Genomic DNA, 13,957 nt, shown 5'->3' on the forward strand with positions numbered 1-13,957 from the left:
TTCAAATTTTTTTGCCCTTTAATTTTCTTCTTTTTGTTACTTTTTATTTTTATTTTTTTTATAACACTTCTTTTTGTTACTTTCAAGAGCTAGTCCTAGGGCCACATATGCTGTCGGTTGGTGTCACAACCCCAAAAGGCCAGAACATTAAAGATACCGTACAAGCAAGCAATCAACAAGAAAACAAAAACTGTTTTTTATTAAGCAAGGAAACAAAAACATAATAGGTCATCAGCCAGCATCTTCATAAAATGAAGCACGCCAAATTATGTGTACCAGCAAAGCAAATACTAGGTAACAAAGAGGGGCACAAGGATTTATATCACTAAACGATAATGTCATCTCCAAAGCTTTTAATTATCTTCTAGTTTTTGGATTCTTTTGCAAAAATAATATGTAGTCAAAGATTCTTTAAAAAAAAATGTAGTCAAAAAGAATCTGCAAAGCATGCCCCAGCTGGTATAGCTAGGGAGAGAAAGGCCAGCTAGTTAAAGAACCAAAGTGTTCCTCCGAAAAAAAAAAAAAGTTAAAAGAACCAAAGTTGCCATTTTTTATTTTTATTTAAAGAATCAACTAAAGTTCCCCTCAAAGAAAGAAAAAAAAAGTTGCCATTTGGCAAAAAATGCAATAATTCCCAGATGGAATATAATATTGACTTTTGCAGAATGTTAATTAGAAAAGAAAAAAAAAAAAGAGAGAAAAATAACAAGAAAGTTTCTTTCTTAGCTTGTTTTATGTTAAAATTCCTAGAACCCTATTAACACCCAGAATATAAAGTTGTCTTAAACAATAAGCACTTGCATGCAAATAACAAAACAAACAAACAAATTGGTCCCAGAAATGATTACAATTGCTTGCCAATTTGGACAAACACATTCAATTGAGAGATACTCTCTGACTTTCTGGCTTTTTCCTGGTGAATTATTTGATTGAAGGCACTAAAATTCCTTCCCCCCCCCCCCCCTTTTTCTTTATTTCATTTTCACAAGACTTGAATCCAGACATTATTTATACCAAATTAACTATCAATATGACATTATGAAAAGGAATGAAATAAATAAATTTAAATGCCAACTTGCATGATGAAAGTCAGACAATATACCAATTAAACATAGCTTCACCTTGTCTAAATTATTCTGAGAGAATTCTATGCAAAATTCAAACTGCCAACAAGGTCAGCACTTATCAATTATCCATAATTATGTGCAGTCAACACCAACATATTTAAATTATTGGATAAATCCAATAACTAACAACCTTACATACAAATTGCAAATAGATATTGAAATGCTGCCGATGAGAATTGTATTAGAATATATTCTTCGACATAAATAAATCAGAATTCTATTTAATGAGCACAAAGAATTACACATTATATTCTAGTACATATATTTTTCTCTATTTCTTTTTCTTTTCCTCTTCTTTTTTTTTTTTTTTGAAAAAACAAAATGTAACGAGATCAAAAATGAGTCTGCACAAGAACAAGCAGATAATAGGCCAATCACATTGCGATAAGCAATAAAAAACATTTTAACATTGCCTATCCTTTTCAATAAAGCCAAGAGATATTCTTCTATGACTAATAATCAATTATATCCAGTCATCAGGGCCATCATCACTTGCATAAGACTTCACAGGACTATGAACTTCTGCAAAATCTACTTCCTGGTCTTTAATAACTACTTCCTCATCCTCCTCAGGTTTTGCTGCCTCCTGCAGATACATCAAAGGATATCATTATTGTACATAAGGGTGCCGACTGCCGAGTAGCATCAGGAGTTGCGGGCATGGCATAACCAAAGAACGATAACATTTTGCTATAAAAGCATTAACCATGATCAGAACAAGCAAATAAGTATGATCATTTCATATTTAAACTTCAGATATCTAAACAGTGCACTAGCACCAGGTCATTCACAAAGAGCATCTGTATCTTAGCAGAAGATAGAAGAAAAGATTACCAAAATGCTTACATTAGTTTCAGTTTCCAATCCCTCCACCTCCTCCTCCCCTGTCAAGCCAACTGAGTCCTCTCTGTTAGAGTGCTGCTCAGCCTGAGAAGCTTGTTGTAGCCGCTCAATCACCAATTGGAAATGGGAATGATCTGCAAGAGAAAAATTATACTGTTATCACATGTTTCCAACCAACGAATTCAAGCTAATTTGCTTGGTGAAGCTTCTAATAAAAACCATAAATATCTCCCTCTTTGAGTTTAAAATGAAAATGGATAAGCTGAGTTCCCCACATGGTCATATATAAGACAGCATGAAATAACCAACTCCAATCATACTAAGACTATTACAAAGTCTACAATTATCTGTTAATAAAAATTAATGTATGTGAGTGCGTGTGTGTGTGTGTGCGCGCATGCGCACGCGCATGTGAGAGAGAGAGAGAGAGAGAATAAAAAGAAATGAAGGACTTCACCTTTAGAACGACTGGCCAAGGCTTCTGAAAGCCGAAATGGATATTGACGCTCTTCCTTCTTAAATTTCAACTTTACTTGATGACGTGTTCGGCCGGGAAAAAGTTGTTGTATCATAGAAAAATCTGTCCCAAACTGACGTACAGCCTATAGCATATACTAAAACAGAGATTACTTAAACTGTTATATAACTATCAAAAGACTGGGGCTGGAATTTACTTAAGTTGTCCCAAACGGAGTTGATAAAATTACATACACCTTACTGTCCCATCCCTATGACTCTCTGACATTACTCAAGTTTTAAGCTTTTCAACTTGCATTTGTTTTTTTTTTTTAATAACAAAAAGCTCATCCTCAATACAACATTGAAAGTGTTTACATTGCAGTACATGGCTACATGCAGAAAATTCCATGTGCAGCTGCTTCTACTTGGTATAAAAATTATTTAAACTGCCAAATGAAAGGGCCAAACGATAGATCAAGAGAACCAAAAATCAATTTAACCTGTTAGACCCGCTTAAGAGAGTACTAAAAGAAAATAAGATGCGCTTAAATCATGAAGAGAGAGAGAGAGAGAGAGAGAGAGAGAGGAAATGTTGGTCATGTTATATGACATAATGAGGTTTCTGGCAACCAGTTAATTCTAATGTAAGTGCAATTATAGGGTTGGTTTGGGACTTCAACTAATAGTGAACACAAATATCAAAAGATATTCTTAAAAGCAGCATTTAGAGGACATGCGATTTTTACACCATAGCTGAAACTATTTAAGGTTTCTTGGTAAACAGAATGCTCCTCAATATTCTATGGCTAAAGAATCAGCCATAAAGTTTCTTCTATCTTTTCTGTTCCTTTTTTTCTTTGCCATGGGTGGCTCTTTATTTTTCTTCATTGAGTCAAAATCTTTTGAATTTTCTGTTGGAGAAGGGGCTACTTTTTTCTTATTACGTATTTTTGAGAGAGGCAGAGATTCTTTACAATCAGTGTTCATGGGCAAAGAGAGTGCAAAGAGACTGTTATCTATGTTGGAAGATTTGATTTCCACGGAGGCTCCTGGACACCTTGCGCGATCTGTCAGAGATGGAGAGACGGTTTTTATTCTACAATTAGGCTCCAATGCACATGGCTTTTTTCTTATGATTTCAGAACTTCTACATGGCCGTTGGAAAGGTTTCATAGTAGTACCGGAAGGAAAATTGGGCTGTGGTTGGAGAGGTTTTGGTAGTCACTTGAGGAAGGCGATAGCTCCGGGAACTCTTGCCATTAATCTGCCCCCTAAGCTTTTACCTGGGTCTGAATATAAAGCCTCCAAATCTTTTGTGGCAACGGTGGAGCAAGGCCGTCAAAGTGAACCCAAAACTCTCAGGCAGGCAGCAGCGGCGGAGTATGCTCTGACCCAAGATTCGCACGACGTTGTGAATCCAAAACGTTTAATGTTGGATTCTCGAAAGTCTAACTTTGCAAATCTGGGTTCTCAGACCCAGGATTCTCGCAGGAGGGCGAATGTCTTTTCAAATGGTACTGAAGGTGAAGGTGGGGTGAATTTGGAACTCTTTATTAAGTTGGATCGTGGGCCTAGTGGTAAGTGGGGGATCAGCTGGTCCAAAGTAACCGAGGAGGACCTTTCTATGGGCCAAGCATCTAACCCAAAGCCCTCTGTTTCTATTAAGCCCAAACATGTCCCTCCAGTTAACCAAGTGATGGAGGTGAAGTATGGTTGTGATTGGGGTGGTTGGTGTTCTAGCTCTTTCACTGGTCCATATGGAGTCAGTTTGTGGAAAAATATTAGACGGGAGTGGCACTCTTTATCTCGTTTTATTATGTATGATATTGGAGATGGATCAAAAGTGCAGTTTTGGCTAGATCATTGGTGTGGAACTTCTTCTCTCGCAAACCGCTATCCTAAATTATATAGGATTTGCCGTAGAAAAGAGGCAACTGTGATGGATCTAATGGGGTACACCAATGGAGTCCTCCATTGGGAGTTTTAGTTTTATAGGGAGGTGCATAATCGTGAATTGGAAGCTTTCAGGAGCTTCATCAATTCCATTTATAGCACTCCCATAAGGGAGATCGGGGAGGACAAGAGTTGTTGGCTGCCTTGTAAGAGTAAGGGGTTCACGGTTAGTGCTTATTACCATCTTCTAGTTGGCCATAGTGAGCAGTTTTTCCCTTGGAAAAGCATTTGGAAGCAGAAGATTCCCTCTATAGTGGCTTTCCTTGTTTGGACCGTAGCCTTGGGGAAATGTCTGACTATTGACAATTTAGGAAAAAGAAAGGTTTGCATTCTGGATTGGTGTTATATGTGCAAGTGCAATAGTGAAAGTGTTGACCATCTTTTCCTTCATTGCCCGGTTGCCTTGGAGTTGTAGGATATGGTTTTCGGTTTATTTGGAGTTTGTTGGGTTATGCCAAGGTCTGTTGTTGGGCTATTGGCTTGCTAGCAAGGTCGTTTTGGTCGCCATCGTAATGAAGATATATGGAAGGCCATTTCTCATTGTTTGTTGTGGTGTATTTGGAAGGAGAGAAATACTAGGTGTTTTGAAGACATCGAGAGTTCCATGCCTAATCTCAAGCTTCTATTTTTCCGAACCTTACTTGACTGGTTCTCAGTGTGGAGAAACCATCCATTTTCTTCTATTTTGGATTTACTTGACTTTTGTAATGTTCATCTTTGATTTGTTCCCCCTTGTATACTCCTTATGGACTTGGGTGACTCTCTCTTTTTAATATCAATGAATCTTTATTACTTATCAAAGACTATTCCATGGCTAAACAAGAAACAGTTCAATGGAAAGTGGTAACAAGAAAATTAATGTGACGTTATATACCTCATAGAACAATTCTGTGTCTTGTTTTGACCATCTTGTTCTGGGTGTTTTGTCCATGTATGATTGGTAATTAATCAGACGGTCACTTATTGGAACCTCGTAACCTGGTTCGTCATCATCAGAACCTCTGCCTTGTTCTGAAGCAAAGGCCTCCTCTCCATTATAAGGGTCTTCCTCATGAAATGAATTAGAAGAACTGCACAGAAAAGAATTGTGACAAAATAAATCAATTGAGAGCGACTCCAGGAATAGTAAAACATAATTATTACCAAATGCCACATTCAACTTTCAATGCCAACAAACATAATTTCTAATACAATGACTTTTTTTTTGGTCAAAATAGATACTGTTAAGTCTAGCCCATGAGGAAAATATTTTGGACCTGGTTTTGACTTAATTACTTATTTGAGTTTTCTTGGCGTGGAGGAAAAATTTATTCTTTGTACAGGAATAATATTATGTTTCTCGTCCACCAAGGAATATGTAAAGCCTTATATAGATAGCATTGGAAAGGTTTGGTGCTGAGGGGTGTGGGGGGTGGAGAGAGTTAGAAGACAAAGCTTTGTTTATTTTGTCTTGCTTGTTAGTGTGAAAGCACCTTTGAGTGTATTAGGGATTTAGGTCAGTTAATGTTTGTAAGAGTTTGAGAGTGCGGTGTAATCTTCATCGTTGATAGTGGACTTTTTAGATGGCAGTGACTGTGGATTTAGGCATAGAGTTTACCAAACCAAGTTAACTTTTGTGTCTTGTGTTGCTTTCCTTTTATCGTTTTGTTTATTTTTCACAAATAAAATTGGCATTAAAGCTTCCACTGTCACAACAGAAAAAGGCACATGACTACATCAAAAACTAGCCTCATTGCACCTGACCCCCACCATCCTGCCCCTAAAATGCAATTCTATGTTAAATTCAACAAATTCTTTTATATGATAATTGTAGCTTCATGTGGCTTTAAAAAAAAAAAATTAACAATTGAGTTTTCAATCTCCAAGAATTTGAGAAAGCTTAAGACAGAATGACAGAATGTACATAAGATAAAAAAGACAAAACACTTATACAAGTCCTTTAATGGTAGATAGACGGAAGGATGAAATCAATTCCTTTTAAATTTTCACAGGAAAAAGAAAAACTACAAATTTTAGATTTGGAAACAATATCAAATTTGAACCAAACTTAGGGACAAAAAGTACATTTCAGCCTACAGACATTATGTCATCTGATACTTGCAAAACTTTGCAATTTGACTACAAATTGCAGTGCAAACAACCATTGCAGGCAACTTAAAGAAAATAGGTAGCTATCAACCTAAAGACCTCTTTTTTTTTTTGATGAGTAACAAAACAATTTTATTAAAAAGAAAACATACCAAGTACACCAGGGGTGTACTCAGGGAAGCTATCAACCTAAAGACTTAAACCAAAAATAAATCCTATTTTAAAAAATTCAGGTACCTTAAATTTGTCAAGGGTGTTTTTAATGCTGCTGCCTCTTTGCTCTGCATCAGTGGGCAGGTGGGGAACGGCAAAAGAAAATTAGCAATTTTGAATCTAGCATAGAAGCATAGACAGTAAATAGAGAAAAGGAAATGTTACAAATGAAAAAAAAAAAAAAAGTATATTCCAAACAACATTGCCGCAAGAATTAGAGTTCTAAGTACCGCTAATCGCTCTTTATGCTCTGCAAGCAGAATAAGATCCTTTATAGGCAACCTTTGAGGGTCAATCTCATCCTCCGGGGTTTCAAGCAAAGCTTTGTCCACTAAGAAAGAAAAATAGAATAATTCAATAGTTCTGTTAATATATCCTACCTTGATCATGAAAATAAGTACATGCAAAAGCATTTTGTCTCACAATCTAAGAGGCTCAGGAATTTCATTTACCACATCTTCTGTTTCGACGAGTGGAATGAGAAAATTTTTTGGGAGGTTTCTCAGTTGACTGATCTGCTGCTTCATTGGCCTTCTTACGCTTTCGTACAGGTTTTCCATTTTCAGCCTCAGGTTTCTTTGACTTTCTTGGAGCTCTTTTCTTCTGGGATTTACTTTCCACTTTATATTCGTCATTGTTGTCTTCATCTTCATCTTCATCTATGCTAGAATTACTGGGAGGTTCAGCAGAAAAATCATCATTAGCCCCATCATCCTGCTCATCAATAAGTTGAAAAGCTACTCGCTTTCTCAGCTTCCTTGATGATTTGCCACCATCGTTCTCTTCACCAGCTGTAGCAGATTGTTTCTGTTTCTGAGGAAGATTTGATGCTGTAGAAGCTTCCCCCTTTCCAATCTTAGCATTCTAGAACAGAAACAGGCTAAGAACAAATTAACATGATTGAGCAAAAGATTTTATCATCTGTCAAAGAATAATTCATGGCAAACTGTTATAATGGAAATTACCACTTCTACAGGAATTTCAGGAACATCCTCAGAATGCAGAATATCCCCCAAAATGGGGCCATCTGAGTGAGAAGTTTCTGCAAGGTTTCTCAATTCTGCATTCATCATAATGACAGAGGCTGGATCTGAGGGAATAAATTCACCGAACCTCATGGAGTCATCCTGTTCACAGTCAGCTGGGAAGGCAGGAACTGAAGCCATGTACCCAGTTTCAGAAGTAACCAACTGAGGACCTTGCAAATGCAAAACAGACTCAGCTTGTGGGTGAGAGATGGCAATGCTATGTTTTTCTTTTCCTGTTTTCATCTTGGGCTTGGGTCGAAACTTGCCAGTTTGCCGTCCTAAAAATGAAATGAACAAATAGCTTAGAATACAAAATAGAGTAAGAACGAATAAAGCATGCAACTGATTTTATACATACCAGATGCAATGTTGGCCTCAGACATAAAATCTAGGCTTTCCATGCCAGAAAAGGTTCCAGCTTCCTGAAACTAATCACAATTTGACTAATTTATTACAATATTAAAAAATAAATTTAACAAAATAAAACAAACTCGGTACATCTTGCAAAGTTACAAATCTTCACCTCTGTATCCAACCTTCCATTTTCAATCTGAAAATCTCCATACTGATTAGAAAAAGCATCTTCCCCGCAGGTTACTGGATCTGGGGCCATATGAGGATCAGAGCAAGTATGAGGCTCTGCAGAATCACAAACCCTGAGTGCTGAAGAGTCAATAGAACTACAAGCAGGGATACCAAAATTTTCCTCCATGTCCTTATTATTGGAAGCAAGAAGAGTAGATGTTTCTGCATGAAAAAGAGAACCTTCCCCTTCATTATCACCAAAAGGCTCTAATTCAAACCCCATGCAATCTACCTATAGCCAAAATTATTATTTTTTATTAGTGAAACTTAGAATCATATATAAGCAATATGCAGAAACCAGATTTGGGAAATTCAAGTCTCTACCTCTGATGACAACATTCCGATGCTAGAATGCCAAACACTGTTGCTATCACACATTGCAACATCTGACTGCAGCGCATCTCTACTGCCAGCTTCCTCTCCCATCACAAGTTGGGATGAAGACTTGATTGATTCCGAGCTTCTCTTGTCAGGAAATGAACATTCATTGTCTTTTGATGGCTCCCTAGTGCCCACAATCTCTAAGGTAACCGCAGATAGACCATCCTCATTTGTCAATTTATTTTCTGCAACAGGCTGAGCATATTGTTCTGTTTCTAAGCTTGTGGAACTTAGCGTAACAGGTTTCTCCTCCGTAGCAGTTGAAGGAGCTGATGGAAGTGAAGTAGAGGTTTCATTTCTGGGGTGGATTTTAGCCTTGGGTTTAAACTTGCCACCACCCCTAGCTACAGCAAGAGTAAAGAGAAACTTCTTAAACCACTTATACTGGAATAGAATTTCATATACAAGTTCAACAACAGTTTGTAAGCATAACTTACATTTACTTGTGACATGACCATGAAGATTATCTTCAAATGGGTCCAAATCCAATCCCAAGGAATCAACCTAAAACCAAGAGGATTTTCATAATTAATGGATCATCTAGATGCCATATACCAATACAAGGAAAGATAAATGTCTTACCTCTTCAGCCAACTTCTTGTTGTTAGGATGTAATTTGCCATTTCCATCCAAAATGGCAGCCTCTGAATGCAGATCATCGGAAATTGAACACTCATTGCCTGGCACCTTAGTCCCAACAATCTCAGGGGTAGTGAAGGATAAGGTAAATGGATCCTTCAGTCTATCATCTGCAATATCAAGAGCCTGAACAGATGTTTTCAAATCTGAGCCAGCAGAGGTAAGTGTAACAGGCTCAGGAGATATGTCAGCAGAAGGGTCTACATCCAACCCCACAGAGACTGCCTAAAACCAAAAGTTTTGTAGTAGTAAAGCTTACAATTCAACTAGCAGCAACGGCAAATACAATTTAAAAGAAAAATATATCTTTACCTCAGTTTCCGATTGCCTAAAGCTAAAGTGCCAGTCACCGTTGATATCAGTCACTGCAACCTCCTTAGGTAGCGCATCAATGGAGACCACACCCTCACTGGTTGCAACAACTTGTGACGAAGGATTCACTAATATCAATTTTGTGGTATCATCTAAGTTTGGAACTCCTGAAAATGAACCCTCATTGTTCTTTGTGAAATTTTCTGCTGAATTAGCTATAGATGAACCAAATTCATTATTCAATTTATCATCCACATCAGCAGGTTGAATGGATTCCAATGTGCCCACATCAGTAATGGGTAGTATAGCAGTGTCTTCCTTTGTATTGCTACTGATTGTCGGATGAACAGAGGCAGGTGTTTCTTTTCTAGGCCGTGGTTTAGCCTTTGGTCGAAACTTAGCACCAGCCTGAGCTGCTCAAAATTCAAGAACTTAATATTAAACCACCACTTCTTGATTCAAATACAGAGATGAAACACAACAACTTTGGGTAGTTTCAAAATAATCACTTACCACGGTTGGCGGCTGGTTCACCAAGAATATCGTCAAAAGAATCCATATCAGCCCCTTTGTGTTTGTCTGACACCAGTAGAAATGTTTACATATTGATCTGAAGAATTGTTCTGTTCAAAGCAGTTAGAAGCTTACAATGAAACAGTGGTCTTCTGGTGTATTTGATAAAGCTATGCAGATGGTGAATGATTAACACAAAAATTAAGTTCGATATGTAGTTGCTAAATCATTCTAAAACCCTTAAAACTGAATCAGATAGTAAAGTGAATTCTTTTTATCCTTTTTTTTTTTGTTGCAATCCACTCTGAGGATTACCAATATTAAACCCTGAATCATAATATAATTGATATTCCATCATATATGTTCAATTTATTTTGTTGAAAGAAAAAAAAATCACTCATAATTTAAAAGTAGGTTAATTGCACTTTACCCACTTGTGGTTTGACCCGTTTTAAAATTGCCTACCCGTGGTTTAAAAAGTATCACTTTACCCACCTGAGATCACCTCTGTTAGACTTCCGTAACTCATCTTGCCCATTTCCATTAGAAAAAACACTTTTAGGGTATGAAACATAATAGAAAAACGAATCTAGCCACTCCACATATTCTTTCCCTCAGTATCTTATAAATCCCATCCCGTGACCCAAGTTTTTGGTATTCCAGGTATGCAAGTGAAATTAAAGAAGTTTGATGCACATAATAGACCATCGCAATCTTAAGAAATTAAAAAGAAACTTATTCTCATCATCTAGTTCAAATCACCTAACTAAACTATTATTTAAGCAATGTAACTTAAAATGTACAGTAGGTACCCAAGGATTGACAGACAGAATTTTAAATAAATAATTAAGGATAAGAAGAAAAGGGGAAACTGCTGCGTATGCATGACCCATAGAAAAAAAGAAAAAAGAAAAAAGAATAATGCATCTACCTTTATCATATCATCAAATGGATGGTAAGAGTATGTTTGGTAACTGTTTTTTCCCCTTATTTTCTGTTTCCAAAAACAATTTTCTATTTTTGAGACTAAAAAACTTGTTTGGTAATCCAAAATGGACAAAACAAACACTGTTTTCAAAACTCAATTTGTGAAGAAAATTGAAAATATGCAAAAGGCTGTTTTCAATTTCTAGTTTTCAAAAGTTAATGAAAGCACACATTTGATTAAATGAATCTGTCTCATTTAGCGAGTTAACATTAGAGTTCAAATTCTAGTAACAACATATTTTAGTTTTTTTTTTTCTTAAAAAAACTTTTTATTTATTTATTTTAAAATTCAACTAACCAAACATGTTTTTGATTTAAAAAATACAAGAAAATTGTTTATTCTTTATATTCCCCAAAACAAGTTTTTGAAAATAGAAAACAAAAATTGTTACCAAACATAACCTAAGTTTCTCTAATGGTTTTTTGACGGTTCATCATAAGAATTGCTGCACACAGAAGACTGTTCACTTGTTATCTCCATTCCCAGTTGATGAGACCACACAATTCCAAAGCAATTTTGCAGACACAATTAATTGGCAGCAAACTGAAATTGCCTTAAAGACATCTCCAAAGCTCAATCTTTCTACATCCTCAAGCTCTACTCTACTAAGATACAGCAAAGTGCAGATGAATATACAAGGAACACTAAATAATAATTCTCCCCTATAATCACGAAAAGAACCGTTTCACTTTAAGTTAGACTACAAAATCTTGTTGTAATGCTCTTAACTGAAGGCTGAAGCTAATTAGACGCTGCCACTAGGAGGGATACTAATCAACCTTTGGTCTTAAAACAGGATTTCCATCCATACTTAGCTCAATCTGCCATTAACCACTGTTAAGTTTGAATGAGTTCTTCACACATACATGACAGTTGGCAGTAATTTTCAAATTGAGTTATCAACTCCATTCAAATCTCCAATGTTACTTTGTAAACAGCCTTTTTGATATTAGAAAAACACCTACGTGAAGTTTTGGTTACCCATATTTATTTTTACAGGAGTTGCATTCTTTGAGTATCACAACATGTATTTTCTCCAAACTAACTGACTTAACAGTTAACACTATCCATTATCATTCTTTGACCAGAAACTCCTTGTCAAGCCACAAAGAGGACAGGGTGATACTGATTTTAATCCAGTGTTGTCGGGTATGGGGCTTTCAACAATTCCCTGGTTTGATTGTGAGGCACTGCCCTTCACACTATCATGACCATTTTCTATGCTTTCTTCTCTAATTCCACTCCAGAATCCGTTGGAAGCTGCACTACTGATGCTTCCAGAAAGTTCTCCTTTACAGTTTCAAACCCTAGAGCATGATCTTACCTATGAGATATGAGATTGGTATAGAAAGTATATCTTTTGCACGAAATCAGTAGAAGGAGCCGAATCTTGCCTTAATGGAAGAGATTTGGGTCCTGATATTGGATTTGGGCCATGAGATTGGATTTCTAAGATAGTTGGAGAAAGAATTTTTGGAGAGTGGCTTAGATCTGTTTTCAATTATGTTTCATAACTTAAAAGTGTTTTTCTAACAGAAAGGGGCTAGGTGGGTTAGGTAAGTCTAATGGAGGTGACCTCAAGTGGGTAAAGCGACACTTTAACTTTAAAACGAGCCAAACCATAGGTATGTAAAGTGCAATTCACCCTTTAAAATTTCTTCAAGGTTAAATGTCTCTTTAAACATGGTTTTGGTATACATAATTTGCAACACAATTTATTGTAGAGCAAATAGCTACATTACATTCCTAATTCTCAAAATTGCCAACGCTTCATTGTGTTATGAAAGCTTGCATCAAAAGTAAAACAATGGAATATTTAAAACCTATCCCTTTTTTTTCAATAATTTGATGCACTAGTAAAACTAAAAACTTCACTCAACTAAAATTACAAATTCATTATTGGCTTACTTAAAGCAAGTTCATAATTCAAACATCTAGTGCTGACAAGTCTAACATTTGATTCAATTCCTCTCACTAAGCAGATTAGTTACACTGAAAATTAGCTTAAACATGAGAGGTCTAGACAATGACACATGTTCTTAGATTAAATGCTTTGCACCCCCAACAAACACATTTCACAGCTTGAGACCATTCCAACACTTTTAGCATTACAGCGACACAAACCCTTTGGAGACTTTTATCAAACACCTGGTGGGCATTGCTTCTGTTTCTCAAAAGCACATGAAACTCAGTAACCACAATCTAACTCCTAGTCCTCTTTAATCTTTTTTTTCATTTCTTGGACAAGAAAACTCAGAGCTAATGACAACCGTTCATTTTATTCATGATCATGATTTACAAAACCTCAAAGAAAATTAAGAAAATTTATCAGATACCCAGATGCGAAATAGAGAAAGTAGCAATGGAAATACCTCTGAAACCGTCGTGAACTGCTAGGGTTTAAGCCTGTGAACTTGGGGATGCGACTCTAGGGTTTGAGACACAGACAAAGAGGGAGCGAGAGAGTGAGGGACGCGTGCTGAGGACAGAGAACGTGACGTGTCCAGATATAAGCATAAAGAAAATTACATGCTGTCATTTATGGCACCGCAGATGTTTTGGTCTGATGGTATTTGGTTTGGCAACATGGGTTCCCTCTTTTTAATTCTAATTCTAAGGTCTCTTGTTCGAAGCCCCATAGTTCATGAAAGAGACCTAAAATCTTTCTTTTATAGGGTCTCTCTCATGGGGTGCCACTTTTTATTTTTAGGATAAAATAACCATTTCAATACATTTTAAAATGGATCAATTTGGTCTCTAATTAAATAGTTAGTCCAAGACATTTTAAAACTGACAAATTTGGTCTCTAAACCCAACTTGATCCCTAA

At 36.5% G+C, this 13,957-nt stretch overlaps 1 protein-coding gene across 5 annotated transcripts; it reads right to left on the reverse strand.

Moving 5' to 3' along the window:
- Positions 1–1,282: 1,282 nt before the first annotated feature.
- LOC142643554 (uncharacterized) lies at positions 1,283–13,747 on the reverse strand. Of its 5 annotated transcripts, none has more exons than XM_075818228.1 (16): positions 13,502–13,742; positions 10,142–10,251; positions 9,629–10,041; positions 9,260–9,541; positions 9,115–9,181; positions 8,621–9,021; positions 8,235–8,528; positions 8,070–8,133; positions 7,649–7,989; positions 7,136–7,547; positions 6,914–7,014; positions 6,708–6,751; positions 5,257–5,452; positions 2,428–2,572; positions 1,974–2,104; positions 1,283–1,713 (listed from the first exon to the last, which is right to left on the reverse strand). In XM_075818228.1, the coding sequence occupies exons 2-16, from the start codon at positions 10,185–10,187 to the stop codon at positions 1,591–1,593; spliced, it is 3,060 nt and encodes a 1,019-aa protein (XP_075674343.1). In that variant the 5' UTR covers positions 10,188–10,251; positions 13,502–13,742; the 3' UTR covers positions 1,283–1,590. The 5 variants fall into 5 exon arrangements, with proteins under 5 accessions (XP_075674343.1, XP_075674342.1, XP_075674341.1 ...); XM_075818227.1 differs by having other exon boundaries at positions 8,070–8,139; positions 10,142–10,238; positions 13,502–13,741; XM_075818226.1 differs by having other exon boundaries at positions 8,070–8,139; positions 13,502–13,741.
- Positions 13,748–13,957: the final 210 nt, after the last annotated feature.

Source organism: Castanea sativa, chromosome 7 (assembly GCF_040712315.1).
Source record: "Castanea sativa cultivar Marrone di Chiusa Pesio chromosome 7, ASM4071231v1".
NCBI classification, from domain to species: domain Eukaryota; kingdom Viridiplantae; phylum Streptophyta; class Magnoliopsida; order Fagales; family Fagaceae; genus Castanea; species Castanea sativa.